A 16890-nucleotide genomic window follows, 5' to 3' on the forward strand; every position below is an offset into this window, starting at 1 on the left:
CAAACAAACAAATACCATCCCCCCCAAAAAAAACCCAAAATCAAAATCAGCAGTAATCTTACTTCCCACCCACTCGTGTATGTTTTTACTGTTAAAACATTTTCCCAAGCTGGGCAGTGGTGGCGCACACCTTTAATCCCATCACTCAGGAGGCAGAGGCATGCGAGGTCAGCCTGGTCTACAGAGTGAGTTCCAGGACAGCCAGGGCTATACAGAGAAACCCTGTCTTGAAAAACCAAAACCAAAACCAAAACAAAACAAAAACAAATAAACAAAAAAACCCAACCAACCAAACAAACAAAAAACCATTTTCCTTAAGATCCCCATTCCTTAGTGCTGCCTTTTGCTGTGTCACATAACTGATTCAGAAGAGATAGTAACTTACCTTCTACTTCTGATTATGGAAAGCAGTATGAACAATATATGAGCATAGACATTGTTGTGTTTTCCACATCTTGAGTGGCAGCCAGGCTTTGTATAGTTACTGGTGTTCTGGGCCCCAGGATCAGTCTGGGTTTGTTTTCCACTTGTGGCTTCTCGAGCCTGTGATACCATTTTATCTGCATGGAGTTTACAATATGGGGCATGGGTCATTATGTATGGGAATGTTTATTTAAGGGTGATGGTAAAATATAAGAATGTATGACTTGTACATAGACTAACTTTAAGGTTGGCATTCAAAAAATATTTAATAGAGAAAAGAAGACAAGCTACCAAGGACACTAATATTGGGGATGTCTTACTGATACAAATACAAAATCCAAACATATTTTTCTTATGTAAAGAGGCTTATTTGAAGGACTGTCTCTGTTATAGTCTCCTTTGTCTGTAGCTGGTCCCTTTTCTTCATAATTTCGTTATTTCCTTATCATTTGGGGCAGCCAATCTGATGCTTCCCATAGAGTGTATTTATGCCCTCATAGTTCCTCCCACCAACAGGAGGAAGCTTGACTACACTGCCTGTGTTAGAATACAGCATTCATGAGGAATCTCTGGTGCATTAGAAAGATTTGTGGTGATGATCATTATAAATTCACTACTGAGGAAATGCTTCTTCCTTACAACTATTATTGCAATATCACAATTCAGATATAGTTTCACTTTTATTTTTGAAACATATGCAATTAAGTATTGACAAAACTTAAATATATACTATTGACAATGACATTTTTCTAAAATCTCACCCCAATAATTCATTATTAAGGGTTTGCTCTATATTTAATAAGATATTATTGAATTAATAAGATTATCATGGAAATGTTTATTATTTGGGGGCTGGTGATATGGCACCCCCAGACTTGGTGATCTGAATTCAATCCCCCAGACTCTATGTAAGGGTGGAAGGAGAGAACCAGCCCCACACGATTGCCCTCTCTGGCCATTAATACCTTCTCCAGTTCTTGACTGCTTCATGATATCCCCATGTTGCAGTTCATTTTAGTGACACTGTGACTACCAACAGTTTACTTGAGACTTTTTTAGATAGAGCACTGGTCATTGAATTTGTAGACTGCTGATATCTGGGTTTGTCTGATGCTATAGCTGGATCATATGCTATATCTTCTTTCAGCTTTCTGATATTTCTTCACACTGATTTCTGTGGTGGCTGCCCCAGATTACAGTGCCACCAACAGTGGAAAGGGATTTTCTTTTGCCCACATCCTCACCAGCATATTTTTTAGCCATTTTTATTTCTTCTTTGAGAACTTCATTCAGATCCATGGCCCATTTTTAATTCAGTCATTTGTTTTCTTAACCCCCTTTAAAAAATTCTTTGTATATCCTGGATACTAATTCTCTATCATAAAGAACTCCCCCACTCTGTAGACTCAGTCTCCACTTGTTTCTTTCCTTTGCTGTACAGACACTTTTTGGTTTTTATTGGGGAGGTTCCATTTGTTAGTTGTTGGCCTTAATTCCCAAGTGAATGGAGTCCTGTTCAGGAAGTCCTTTCCCACACTGTATCTTGTAGAGAATTGCCTATGTTTTCTTCTGGCAGTTTCAAGCATTTCAGTTTTCACACTAAAGTCTTTGATCCATTTAGTTGATTTTTATTGGGGGGGAGAGAGAGAGAGAGAGAGAGAGAGAGAGAGAGAGAGAAGAATATATTTCATTCTTGTGGACATCCAGTTTCCTGAGCCCGTTTTGTTTGAAATGCCATCATTTCTTGTTTGTAATTTTGGCCTCTATCAATTATGAGATGACTGTAATGTCACCTTGTGTTTGGCTCTTGTATCTTGCTTTTGATCTCCATGTCTGTATTTGTGCCAGTGTCATGCTATTATTATTACTTTATACCTCTGCAGTATAGCTTGAAATCTGGTGTGGTACTCCCTCCAGCATTGCTCGTCTGACTCAGGGCTGCTTCGTGATTCCATATGGATTTTAGTGCAGTTTCCCCTATTTGTGAGTCATGTCATGGGGACTATAACTGACTGTGATCACATTGACTCTGTAAGTTGCTTTTTTTTTTTTATAGAATGGCCATCTTCTTAATATTAATTATACCAACCCATAAATATTGGGGAGGGTTGTCTTTCCATCTTCTAGTGCCTTCCACAACCCTTTTCTTCAGAGATTTAAAAACTTTACATTGTAGGCATCTTTCATGCCCTTGGTTAGGCTTATTTCTAGATACTGTATTTTATTGAGGCTATTGTGAGACTGTTTTCATGATTTTGCTCTCAGTTTGTTGTTAGTGTAAAGAAAGATACTGATTATTATCAGTTGGTTTTGATTATTTCTTATCAACATTTGTAGAATTTTGTAGAATTTGTAAAGTCAACATTGGCAGAATTTTGGGGATCACTTATGTATAATATCATCATCTACAAACAAGGATAGCTTGACTTCTTCCTTATGTGTGTTTTTTATTTTAATTTATTTTTACATTCCATATTCCATTCCCTAACTCCCACCCACCATCTGACTACTCCACATCCCACACTTCCTCCCCACCCCACCCTGTCTCCACGTGAATACCCATACCCCCCACCCCAATGTGTATTTTTAAATTTTCCTTCTCAGTCTTACTGCTCTATAGTGCTTCAAACACTGTATTGAAAGGGAGGAGCAGCACCAGTCCTGTCTTGTTTCTGATTCTGTAGGATTGCTCCAATGTCTTTTTAATTTAGCATGATGTTGGTATGTTGGGTGTCATGTGTAGCTTTTCCTATGATGAGGTGACTCCTCTACCCCCATTCTCTCTAGGACTGTTCTTATGATGGCATTGTTTGTTTGGGCAAAGGACTTTTTCTGCATTGTGATTAGCAAAGACCTTTTTCAATTGAGATATTTCTATAATTTTTGTCTTTGATTCCATTCATGTGAGTTATAGCATTTGTTAACTTATGTCGGAAAAATAACTGTACACTGTACTTATGTCTCCAATAAAGCTCAGAGATAGCAGCACAAGCTTACTGGTTGGGGGAAATGTGGATTTTAGTTTTCCTTGGGCTCAAGTTCCTAATATTTAAGTAATGAAGTGAAGAAGGAATAGGAGAAGGGGAAAGGGAGTTAAAGTAATAATGGGAGGTAGGAGGCTTGGCCAGAGGTCTGAAAAGCAATAGAAGAAATGCTGATATTAGGTTCAGAGAATAGAAGCACAGATATAATAAGATGACAGCTGTAGTAGATGAATGAAACTTAAAGTAAAAAGCATTTTATAATAACACTAAATTAATTTTAAGTTAAAGGTTAAAAAACCAAAATTAACAATAAAATAAAATAGAATGTATATTTTCAGTCATTGTGTCTTCCTGGTTGGGCAGGATCTATCCCTGTGTTTGCTATTATTGCAAATATAAATTCTACTTTTTTTAGTACTGGGATTGTTTTTGTTTGTTTGTTTGTTTTTCTTTTGTTTTGTTTTGTTTTGTTTGATAAACTGAATTTAAAACAAAAACAGTCTTAGATTTGTAGAAAGTTGACATGGTGGGCTGGAGAGAATGCCCAGCTTCAGTCCCCAGTGTCCACACTGGGGAAACTCAGTCACCTGAGTTGTAGAGGATTGTACCCCGTCTGTCCTCCACGAGCTCACAGGCACCTGTAACTGTAGTTCCAGCAAAGTACACAGAAAGCAATACCATTTGAACAGCAATACATCTACATGAAAGTTATTTTATGGTTCTGAAATTTACATTGAAACTAAAATGTCAAAACAAACACTTGGGCAAGATAAATACAGTCTACCTGTCAGTTCCCTGGCGGAGCTCTGGGTTCTACTATTTAGGGAAGATCAGATCTTAGTTCTTACAGAGGGGAGCCTTTCTGGGGCATCTAAGGCCCCTTCTCAACAGCACGAGCTCTTTCACCATGCTGACACATTAGATTTTTATCTTCTGCAAGCTCTTCAGTCTGTGCAGCTATCAAATATATCTCCAGTGGAAATCCATAATAAATTTATTTAAATGAGGCACTTGAGAAATGTTCTTTCAAACTTAGTAAAATAAATGTTAATTACTACTAATAGGAACTTGGAGATGTTGATTTCATTTGGAAGGCATAACTAAAATATGATTTTGTCTTTATAAGCCATCTTGTAATTTCATGAACAAATTAAGATTGCTTGGCCCCAGTCTATAACTGTGAATTTTATTGCCAGGACAGAAAGCACAAGCTGGGAAAAAGAAATGCTTTTCTCTTTAATTTTAGGAATGCCCCAGTGACTGGTGTGACTTAGGTGACAGTGGATGGGGTTGGGCCTATCACCATGCTTGCTGACTGTTGCCATCTTTCCCCTTCACACTGTCTTTGCCACATATGTGGTCCAGTAACCTAGACTGCTTATCCCCGTGGAGAACTGTCTGCATCTCTTAGTAAGCCTCTGCTTTCACCTGATAGGATTTCCATAGGTGTTTATGACAGCCTTGTTTTCTTGAGATCTTGCATTTGGAAAAATTTAACTCTGAAATTGAATGACTCTCCTAGAATATGTTTCCCTGGCATTTTTCTTTGTTAGTTCTTCCTGAGATGTGAGCTAGCCTGTCAGAAAAATCTCAATTTCCTCTTGTTTCTGGAGCATTGTCTTAGTAATATATTTGAAAATGGTTTCTAGTCCTCCTATCTAGAACCTACCTCCAGCTATGGCATGGTTAGATCCCTTTGATCTGATCTGATCTGATCTGTGTATTAGTTACTTGCCTCATTTTTGTGACAAAATAACCAAACAAAAGAAAAACCTGCCCAAAGCAGGCTCACAGTTTAAGGGTGCCATCCATCAGAGTGAGCAGGAGGTGGCAGATAACACTATGTCTACAACCAGGAAGCAAAGTCATGGATGCTTGCGTTCATCTCCTTTTCCCCTTTTATTCAGTGAATTAAAACCATACTAAACGTTATTAATTATGCTTTCTTCCTCAGCCTCTCCGATGGTACTGCCAACATGAGCTAACCTAATCTAAATAATCCCTCCCAGACAGCCTCAGAGATGCCTTTTCATGGCTATTGTAAATCCCTCCAAGAGGACAGCCAAGGTTACCCATCACAATCTGCCATTCACAAGTTTTCTCTAAGTTCTTCAGAAATCTTTGTGCTTCCGTTTTGTTGCCCTCACTTTTCCCACCCCTCCCCCTCCCCCCAGGGCCCTCACTTAGTGATGTTCTATCTCTGTGACCCTTGGTGTTTACAAGTGGTGTCACTTTCCCTCTAGCAACTGGTAGCAGGATCTTTGTTTCTCTGGTAGTGCTAATTTTCCTTTCTACTTATTTCTCAAGTCCCCCCAAACTGAAAGCCTTGGAGAATTATGCACTTGTGCTGCTGATCCTGGCGAAAGACTCCCAGGGCTGATAGGGTTACCAGTTGTACCTGTGTGTCCATTCTTGGGTCATAACTGTTATTCTGAAGCTATTTACTTGGAAGATGTTTAGCTCTTCCATGCTTTCTTTTAATCCTTCCTTGCTTACAGTCAGTATGTTTTTTTAATTGGACATACTTTATGTTTAAATGTTATATAACATTTATATAAGTCAGTTGTTGGCAGAGGATGCATTCCCAGCCTCCTGATAGAGGTCTGAAACCACGGGTGGCACTGAACCCAACACACACCAGGTTTATCTATGTGTATGAACTTATGTTAAGGTTTAACTTATTCATTAGATACAGCAAGAGATTAATAACAGTAACTGACCAAATGGAATAATCATAACAGTACACAGTAATAAAATTGCCAGCAGTACCGCTCTTACACTGTGCAGACATTAAGTAAAGTAAGTACGTGACTGCAAGCACTGGACTGCCACAGAAGTTGGTCTAGTAGTAAAGATGACTACAAGTGACTATCAAATAGGTTGAATGTGCCGAGTAAATAGCTGGAAAAAAGACTGACGTCTGCTCTATGTAAGACCCAGCAGGATGGCGGGAGGCCTGTTGTTACCCAATAGCATGGCACTTAAGATAGGAATTATTTCTAGAATTTTTTTCCATCTAGTAATTTCTAACCATGGGTGACTGCCAACTAAGGCTTTGGAAAATTAAACCATAGTCAGGGAACTATTGTAATGATCTTCCAAAGCTGAATCTTTGGAACGTCTTTGTCCAGGTTCTTACACTTTTTCCACATTAAGTGTAGGATTATCATTTATGACTATAAGTATCTTGGAGAAGTGCTCCCAGCTTTTCAGGATGAGACCAGGGTATTTATTGTGGTCTACATATGCTGTACCTACACTTCTACCAGAAGTCCCACACATACAAGAACATACTTCTTTTCATGTAGGCATAGTTCTCTCAAACTACACTATGTCTCATTGTTTATACTTCTTCCAGGAACTATTTAGTGATCTGATCAATAAATAGTTAGTTGCTTAGTGTCATTTAAATACTGTCTTGAGTTTGAGGCCAACCTGGGCTACAGAGTAACATCCTATCTACAAAGGGGGCAGGGGAGGGAGGCTCCAGAGTTTTATGCCTCAGCCTCATATGTATGCAACCTCTTTATATTATTCCAACTGTGTTTACTTGTGAGGAATCTCTCAGCTGCCTTGGATTGTAAATAAAGAAGTCAGTAGTGGGCTCGATTCCTGTTTATGTCAGTCGGTCCTTGTGCTCTCCATTTCAGAATAAAAGGAATTATTGTGTTCCTAGAATTGTCATACCTCAAGAGACAGGTTACCATATGTCTTCTTTTATTTGTGGTTTCTAGATTTTACATAGATAGCTAAATCATGCATGCATATATAACTTGAAAAAAGCCAAAATAATAAAAGTAATAAGCATCATGAAGACAAGAATAGCATTTTTGTAATTAAGGTTTTGTTGTTGTGTTTTTACCCAAGTTCTGGGTACCAAACTCAAGACCTTGTGCATGTTCACAAATGTTCTACCACCAAACTGCATTCCCAGCTACAAGGATGTCTCCACTGTGACACAAAATGGCCTGACACTCATGCCTTGCATTCTCAGTTCTTATTCCTAGATTACTAAGCTAGGGCATCACTGTCTCTGGCAGGCTAAGATTAGTCTGGTAAGGGCTGTCTCCTGATTATACCCTTCAAGTCAGTAAATTCTTAAGATTTGCTTTTTTCAAAAAGATGGTGTTGCATGATAAAATCTGGTCATATAATACCTTATAAAGTACTCTGAATGTATATGTTGTGGTATTTTTATACAAGTATAACAGATAGAGCAAATGAAGATAACAGTCATAAACCCAGATTTAGAGTTTCCAGATTAATGGAGAAAGGTCACTCTGTCATGAACTTCATTAGACATAATCAGCTGTCAAATGTTCTCCTGGCTCCGTTCTCTGTCACAGTTGGCTGTGACTGGCTGTTGGCACACTGATGTACTATGAGGATGGGAGCCAAGTCAACTCTAATGCAAAGTTATTATTGTGGTGTTCATTTCCTGCTGCTGTCCTCTGTGTTTTTAAAGCCTATGAGAAAGCACGGCATGACCGAGATCTCTCCTGCAGTATGCATTAGTTCCTTTTCTCATCACTATGACCTAATACTTTACAAGAAGCAGCTTATGAAGGAAGGTTTCTCTTGGCTCATAGTTCAAGGGGAAGCAGCTCGTCGTGGTAACAGAGTGTGAGGCAGCTGGCCATCTTGCATCTGCTGTCAGGAAACAGAGATGGATGGTGGTGCTCAGCTCACTTTCCTTTATATTAAGTCCAGGACCCAAGCCCATGGATAGTGCCACCCACATCCACGTCTTTCTCCCCTAGTTTAACAGTTCTGGAAACATACTATATGGTGTATTTTGTTGATGACTCTAAATTCAACCCAGTTGACAGTGAAAGCTAACCACCACACAGTATACACACTCACACTCTGCCAGGCTCATTTCAACAAACTTGTTTTATTCACCTATCCCTTATCTCGATCCTCTTGTTACCAGGCCTTTCAGATCCCTAGCCATCGGTTAAACTTGTAGCTACTGCCTATTAGGTCTTTTTTCCTCAGTCAAAGCAGACTACAGATACATTAGAAAGTTTCTGCTTTGCTGCCTTTTCAGAGACCACATGTTCAAAGACATGGGATACTACCATCATCTGTATCCTATGAGCTGAGAGTGTAGAGGGCCAATGGGAGCTCTGCAGTGAGGACAATGAGTTCTTCTTTCATCTTCCTACATACATTGTCTGTGTCTGTAGTGCCTCAAAATTTTACTTAAGGGACTTAGTAAGGCCCTAAATTCAGTGATGTGACTTACCAACGTGGAAGGTTTTTTTTCCTTGTAAGAAATTCAATACCCTCTTCAGTGGAAGTCTTTATTCTGTTCCTAGCCTAGAATCAAGAATCCAGAGATTGGGCTTATCACCCTTCGTCTATTCACTCTCTCCTTCTCCAAACCTGTTTTTTTGTGAGTCTGTCTATATCTTTCCAATAAAACTTTCCCAACCAAAATTTGGCTTTTGTTCTTGTAACCAGGAACCTAGACAGTTAAGGACATTTTTATTAGAGGGTTGGAGAGATGGCTGTTGTTAAGAGTACTACCTGCTCTTCCAGAGGACTCAGGTTTGATTCTTGGCATCCACATGGCTCACAACCACTGGCAACTCTGTCCCAGGGAATCCAAAGTCTTCTTCTGACCTTTGTGTGTATGGGGCACATAAGCAGGGCATAGACATTTATGCAGATAAAACACCCATGTACATACAAAAAAAGATCTTGATGTTAGGAGAGAAATGTGGAAAGAGACCCTCAGGAGACTGTGAGAATAATAACTAGGCCACAGGACTAGGGAATAACACAGAGCCCATTAGTTTTCAAACTCCTAGCTAATTTTTATGACTATTTATTACTTTTAATCACTAGGATAAAGTTATTTTTAACCTGAGTAACATTATTCTAAGTAGCCTTACTCTATCCCAGTATTGGATTTTTATGTCCTTTAAGCTTCAAAGGCAGTGATAATAGCTCCCTCATACCTTTAGTGGGATGTGAGCACAAGTCAGTCATTTAAAAAATTCCTTAGTGGAGAAAAACAATTTGTAAATTATCACCATGCTAAAAGCAATAAGTTTGCTGACAGATGGCAGAATCAGTTGAAAAGCGAATACCATATTTACTAAGTTTACCCCACTAAGTAAGCCAAAAAAGTGTTATGTAATTCTATCCCCTGTGTATGTGTGTGTTTTGGAATAAACAGATGCCTAATGAGGAATGTGTCTAGTGTAGTCTTAGAGGAACCTGGATAAACCCAGGTTCTCATACAGGGTTTGATTTTGACAAGTATCAGTGTTCAAAGTTGAATCTATGGTAAATAAAGTTGTCACAATGAAAACAATATTAAGATGCTGTCAAAGCAACATTATTCTAAAAATAAAACTTCCTGGATTATTATACTACATAAAAAAATTCCTTAGCATTTTGAAAATTATTGGGACCCATGCCCTTAACTGTCTGGGTTCTTGGTTACAAGTAAAAGAATGGAACTTAGTAAAAGAATTTATTGGAAGAGCACTGAAGGGATTGCAGAAACAGTGAATGCTTGCCTTGTCCCCCCCCCCCCCCGAGAGTGCTACAAAGGTAATTCTGCAGAGCCATGAAGCCTAGACCTCATTTTATGTAAAGATTATTTGGCCACAATGCTAGTAGATCCCACTTCTCTTCTTGCAAGACACCACTGACACAAACCACTAAACTTGTTTTTACTGCCATACATGAGTACTGAGAGCTTCTCTTGTCTTTGGGGCACTGTCTGTGAACTAGGAATCTTGGGTTGAGAGTTTAAATGCAGTATGCTGAATTCTGTTTTCATACACACAGAGAGATCTTACAAGAAACATACAGTAGGAGACTGGTCATTTCTGTCATGGAAATTGTACTCAGTTTACCCCACTATATGCAGTGTGATATCTTCCCATTTTAATTTTATGCCTTGCTTATCTTTTGCTTTATAGCATCCATCACACCCCCCAACAATGTTCAATAGTGTTAGTGAACAGTTATCTTCTTCCTGATCTGTAAGAAAGCATTTAGACTTTTAACTGTTAAACTTGCTATCAGCTCTAGGATGGGGGAGGGTATGTGTGTGTGCTTGTTCATATATGTGCTAATATGTGGGTGCACGTGGAAGCCTGACATTGGCATTTTCTTTTGTTACCCACCATACTTTTAAGGTGGCATCTCACTGAACCTGGATCTCAACAAATTTGACAAGGCTAGCTGCCTCCGGGAACTTCCTGACTTCACCTCCCAGTGCTGGGATTACAGGGGCCACAGACCCACAGCTGGCTTTTCTTTCCTTCCCTCCTTCCTTCCCTCCCTCTTTCCTTCCTTTCTTTTAAACATAGGTGTTAGGTTCTAAACTGAGGTCCTTCTTTCTACACTATACACATCTTCTGGCCGAGTCATCTCCTCAGGCCCAGCTCTAGGATTTTCTTGGACGCTTTTAATCAAATCAGAAAAGCTTCTTCCATTGATCATGTGCTTTTATTTTAAATGAATGTGAAAATTTTGTCAAATTCTGTTTCTTACTTTACTGAGGTGATTGTGTATGTTCTTTGATTGTTACTAAAGTGAATTATAGTGATGATTTTCTTATGCAGGATACATTTTTAATTAATTGTATTTGATACTTTTAAAATATAACTGCTGAATTCTGTTTTATGTATTTGATAGAAGCTATAGGAAAACCTGGACTTTTGAGTTTTCTTTGTGAGAAGATTTTAAAGTGCCAATTCAATTTCCTTAATAAATACAGAGATACTCAGATATTGATTTATTGTTTAAGAATCCTGGGCAGTTTGTATCTTTCAAGGAATTTAGTTGTTACATCCAAGATGTTCAATTTATTGGATAAAAATCACTAGTACTACTTTTACTTTTTTTTTTTTTTTACAGTCCAGTCGTTAACCCCCTCCCAGTCTACCCTCCCACAGTACCCCCCCCCCCGCAACCCCATCTGCAGTCTCCAGGAGGACGTACCCCCCTCGCTCCCCCACCAGGCCTCCCCACTCTCTGGGGCCCCACTTAAGTTTCTCTAGGGTTAGGTGCATCTTCTCTCACTGAGGCCAGACCAAGCATTTCTCGGCTGTATATGTGTCAAGGGCCTCATATCAACCAGGGACTTCAACCAGGGTATATGCTGCCTGGTTGGTGGTTCAGTGTTTGAGAGATCTCAGGGGTCTGGGTTAGTTGAGACTGCTGGTCTTTCTATGGGGGTCACACTCCTCAGCTTTTTTCAGCGTTTCCGTAATTCAACCACAGGGGTCTCTGACTAAGTTCTCCCTTATGCTTTTTATGCTGTAGTATGTTAACAATGTCCCCACTCTTACTCTAATACTTAGAATTTGTGTCCTTGTCTCCCCATTTTCCTTGATGAGTCTAACTAGGATGTCATCTGTTTTACTCTTTCTTTACGGTTTGTTTCTTTTCTGTCCATTAGTTACTGCTAATCTTTTTCCTATTGCTTACCTAGGTTCTATTGTTTCCATTGTCTCAGTTAGGGTTTTATTGCTATGATAAAACACCATGACCAAGGCAACTTATGAAAGAAAACAGACATTTAATCAGGCTTACATAATGTCTAAGGTTTGGAGTATTGACTGTGGGTACTACCCAGTGTCACCAGAGTGTGGACTGGTGAGCAGGTGTATGTAGACTGCGGAGCTGCTTCTTCATGGCTTCTGTGGAAGAAACTCATATTTGAGCTCTGTCTTCTCCCCTAATGACTCTCCTAATATAGGGGCTTGGCTGAAGGCTGCTTCCTTCTTTCATCTTATTGTCATAATTTAACAGCAAGCTAAGTTGGTCAAACTTTTCTAAAGGAGTTTTCCAAAAGCCTCCATGTAGACATTTCACAATAGCAACTTCGAAGCTTGACATGATGGCACCTGCCTATAATCCCAGTACTTAGGAAGCTGAGGCAGGAGAATTCCCAGTTGGAGAGCATCCTGGATATGTAATCAGACTGTCAAAAACAAGGGCATTCGAGGACCAATATTGACTTCTCCATGAGTAGAATTGCAGGAGTTCCAAGAAGTTCTGCCTTTTGCCCCTCTTCCTATGGTCAGAATGTCTCTGGAAGGTACAATTGTACTGTAGTCGTAACCTTCATGAGGATTTTCATAATAACTTATTTTAGAAAAGAGACAGAGGCCTCCATGTTATTTATTTATTCACTAATACAGTTAATTGTCCACTCTCTGCTCTGTCCACAGGCAACTGGCTAAGAGTCTTGGGCAGGCTGGTGAAATCGAGCCTGAAACAGAAGGGATACTGACAGAATATGGTGTGGACTTCTCTGATTTCTCTTCAGAAGTTCTTGAATGTCTCCCTCAAAGCCTGCCCTGGACAATCCCACCTGATGAAGTGGGAAAGAGAAGAGACCTAAGGTAAACATGGGAAACACCTGGGGACAGCTGTTCCTGCTCTGTCTTCTCCCCTGATGTTTCTAGGGGTTGGGCTAAGATGTTTCCTTCTTTTATCCACTGTTTGTATTCAGTTGAAAGTCTGGTGCTTCTGTGCCAGAGGTCAGCAAGTGATGGATTACCAGCTAAATCCAGCCCACCACTGGAGCTCATCAACTGAAGATGGATTTCAGATTTTAATGATTTGAAAAATGTCAGCAATAATTAATAACTATGAATAGTTACTAATCTTCCTAAAGTGATATGAGATTCACAATTCTGTGTTTAGTCACATTGCAGTAGAATACAACTATATATGCTTCTTTGCTTATATATTGCTCAACCATTCTTCATGACAACTTCGAAGTTATTGCAACATTTGGGTGGCCTTAAAATATTGACCCTCTGTTCTTTTGCAAACATTTGTTTCTAGAATGGTTCTAGACCATTCTAATTTCAAAAGATTTCAGGTGGCTTTACCTAGCCTCTTCTCCTTGCTGGACCCCAGTCTCATCACAGAAAGGCAGTGTTATCTGCTTACAAGTGCTTCCTCTAAATGGGCCTCTCTAGGCACATAGCAGAGGATTCAGGACCTTGTGCTTGGAGGCTCATTTTAAAGCTTTACTTTTAGGTCTGGAATTTATTGGAAAGTACTTTTGTGGTATTTTTATAACAACATCTTCTTTGAAGATGTTTCTTCATTGTGGGATGTTAGTTCTTTTCTGATATTTCTCTTCAGAATTTGGTTTCAGTACTGGCATTCATTCTGGATGCCACATGGAGATACTTAGAACCAAGAAAGTTTTCATACACCCCACCACGGGAGGCTGTGGAAGGTTTTTGCTGAGGTTATCCCGTGTCAGAGTCTTTCCACCACACTTGCTTGCTTTGTAGCTGAACTTAAGGTGCCTTCAGTTCCAAGTGTCCAATACTCCACCAAATCTGAGGGTACTTTTTTGCCCTCTCATGCATTGTATCTTTTGGGAACTTACTGTCAGTTTTTGCTTTTCTTGCTGAGAGTGTGTGAAGAAAATGAGATAATAATCCCTTCCTACTTGTCAGTGTGGCTGATGGAAACATGGATTCAAACTCATTTGGCACAGTGTGCTCCTGGATGTCACTGCATAGGACATAGGGGTATCTCCTCTGGACGTTGAACCTGAACCTCTGGACCCTTTGTTGCCTCATGTACAATTGAGAGGCTTACTGAGATCTTTTACTGAACTTAGGACTAGATAAAAAACTTTAATGAAGCCAAATGTGGTGACACAGATTTGGGAGAATGAGGCAGGAGATCCAGGACATTCCACAGTGAGTTCTAGACCAGGCTGGGCTGCATGGTAAAATACTGTCTTGGAAAACAAAGACCTCTAGGCTGGGTATGATGAAGATAATATTGTATTCTTGTAGGAGAGTGTCAAAGAATTTAAAAAGTGGGAAAAGAGAATAAATCCCAACAAAAAATGAAAAATTACCGAGGAATGATTAAATTCAAACAATAATCATTATTTTTGAAGTCTAATTTAGTGCTTATTCAGTTTTAAATGTACCTTTTACCCCCAAACTCTACTTACAGAAATGTATCTTACTGAGTGAAGTATACAAAGGTTTATGAGCCAAGATTTTCATTGCTGTTTTACTGTAAAAACTGCTGAGTCCATCAGTAATGGAATGGTTTAATAACCTATGGTCTACCCATCCCTATGATGATGTTACCTACAGCTATGCAAAAAAGTGACTGTATCCATATGTCCTGTCCTAGAGAGACCATCGAATACTGTTAAGTGAAAGAAGAAACCACAGGTCATGTGACTATGCTTGTATTTTTGTGAAGTCAATAATCCAGAGCTATATAAGTATACACAAACATATGTAAAACATACACATATCTGCACATTAAAAGTATGCATGTATAGAAAATGGAAGGAAGTAAATCAGCCTGGTCAAATACATGATTAAAGTGGGAGGAAGGTGGCTCAGGGTAGTAATAAAGAGGCAGGGAAGCAATAGTCAACTATTCACTTAGCATACCATTCCATTGCTAAAAGTCTTTAAACTAACTTTAAGAAATCATAAATACAAATGTCAGGAGATAGATCTATTCATTTTTTCTCTGACCTGATCTTAACCTGTAGAAAATTATTAAACATTTCAGTGGTCACAGGAACCAGGGTTGCACCAAGTTATCCTTTTATGGCTCCATCTTGCCTTTGGTTTGGCCCTCGTTGCTTTCTGGGCTGAGCTACAGAATAGACCTTGCTCTGCAGAAAGCTTTTGTTAAAGTCTAACCATGTGCTCTGAGAAAGAACCCAAAAGTAGAGGGCCTTTGTAGATGTTTCTGCATTAAAGTAGTTACATATTTTAAACCCCTTTAGCTTTCCAGTATTTTCACTCTCATCTCCTGTCCCCAAGATTATGTTTCTAAAATTCAGATCAGATTAAATTATTCTTTTACATTTAAATTTTAAATGGCTTCTTGATATCTAAAACAGTAATTAACAATGTTAACATTGGTAAACATGCATTCCCACTAATGCATGTCTTTTTAAAATTATAAAAATATAATACATTATGAATCACTTATTTATATTATAAACCTTAACAAAAGAAGAAAAATAAAATGAAATAAATTTCAAATATTTTGATATTTCTTCTGAAAGGTATTAAAAACCCTATCTCTTTATATTAATAATTTTACTTTTGGTGAAAGCAGTTCAACTGGGTACTATCATTTGTTTTAAAACTTTGCTTTAATAACTTTTAGCATGCAAATTTAAATATCTGATTGTAAGTCCTATATGCTTTATTTATTTAGACAGGGTCTCCATATGTATCCCTGGCTGGCCTGGAACATGTTATGTTCTACAAGAAACTCACAGAAATGAGTTTGCCTGTCTCCCAAGTGTTGAAACTAAACACATACGCCACCATGGCTGATTTAGTCCTGGCTATTTTGGTACTTGATTTTAATGATCATCATAGATAGATAGATAGATAGATAGATAGATAGATAGATAGATAGATAGACAGACAGATGATAGGCAGACAGATACATAGATGATAGATAGATAGATAGATAGATAGATAGATAGATAGATAGAGGCTGACCTAGTCCTGTCTATTTTAACTTGATTTTAATGATCATCATACATACATACATACATACATACATACATACATACATACATGCATAATACACACATATATACACATACAGGGATATAGACTGGTACTCTATACCCTTGTTCCTATTTTAAATATAAATAAGAGGACTTTTTAAAGATGTGAGATGAGTTTACTAAAGCAAAATACTCACATTTTAGGTTCTATTCAACAAGTGTATCCAAATTTATTTGAGGATGACTCTAGCTGAAATTCCTAGCAGTGGTGGATATGAAGCCTGAAATGACCACCTATTGTAGCTAGGTAGGACTCCCCAGTAGAAGGATAAGGTTATCAACTCACCCACAAAACCTTTAACCCAAAATCAGTCCTGTCTACGAAAAGTGCAGGGGCAGAGACGGAACAGAGACTGAGGGAACAGACAACCAATGACTGGGCCAACATGAGATCCATCCCATGAGCAAGCACCAGTCCCTGACATTCTTATTGGTACTCTGTTATGCTTATAGACAGGAGCCATGTGGATTTGAAACCAGTCAGTTCTTGTGGACTGGTTAAAAAGAGCTGCATTATTAGCTTTTGGGTTTTTTCCACTTTCTTTTTTTGAAACATAGTCTCACTATGTAACTTAGGCTACCTTAAACTGCAGTCTTCCTGCCTCTGCCTTCCAAATGCTAGAGTTATGGGCATGCACCGTTACACTCAGTGTTAACCATTTTTAAAAAGGCTTATAATCCACAGAAAACTCTTTCAATGACATCATAAAAACTAATTGTAAAGATCTGGTATGTAGTTTGGGTGTGTACGTGTGAGCAATTTAGTAGTTTGTACATAGATACATTTTTATACTCCAAATAATATGATAGAAGCATTTTAGCACATCTGCTAAAAGATCTGGGTGCGCAAGGCTTTTGGTTTGACCCTAGCACTGGAAAGGAAGGAAGGAAGGAAGGAAGGAAGGAAGGAAG

General features: G+C 38.7%; 1 protein-coding gene across 2 annotated transcripts in view; it reads left to right on the forward strand.

Moving 5' to 3' along the window:
* The window catches only part of Dis3l2 (DIS3 like 3'-5' exoribonuclease 2), a 326249-nt gene that overhangs the window by 153079 nt on the left and 156280 nt on the right, over positions 1–16890 (forward strand). For both annotated transcript variants that reach the window (XM_021198088.1, XM_021198087.1), the window contains one exon: positions 12611–12784. In XM_021198088.1, the coding sequence (XP_021053747.1) occupies positions 12611–12784 (174 nt within the window). The remainder of the gene's footprint in view (positions 1–12610; positions 12785–16890) is intronic.

This window comes from Mus pahari, chromosome 5, assembly GCF_900095145.1.
Source record: "Mus pahari chromosome 5, PAHARI_EIJ_v1.1, whole genome shotgun sequence".
NCBI classification, from domain to species: domain Eukaryota; kingdom Metazoa; phylum Chordata; class Mammalia; order Rodentia; family Muridae; genus Mus; species Mus pahari.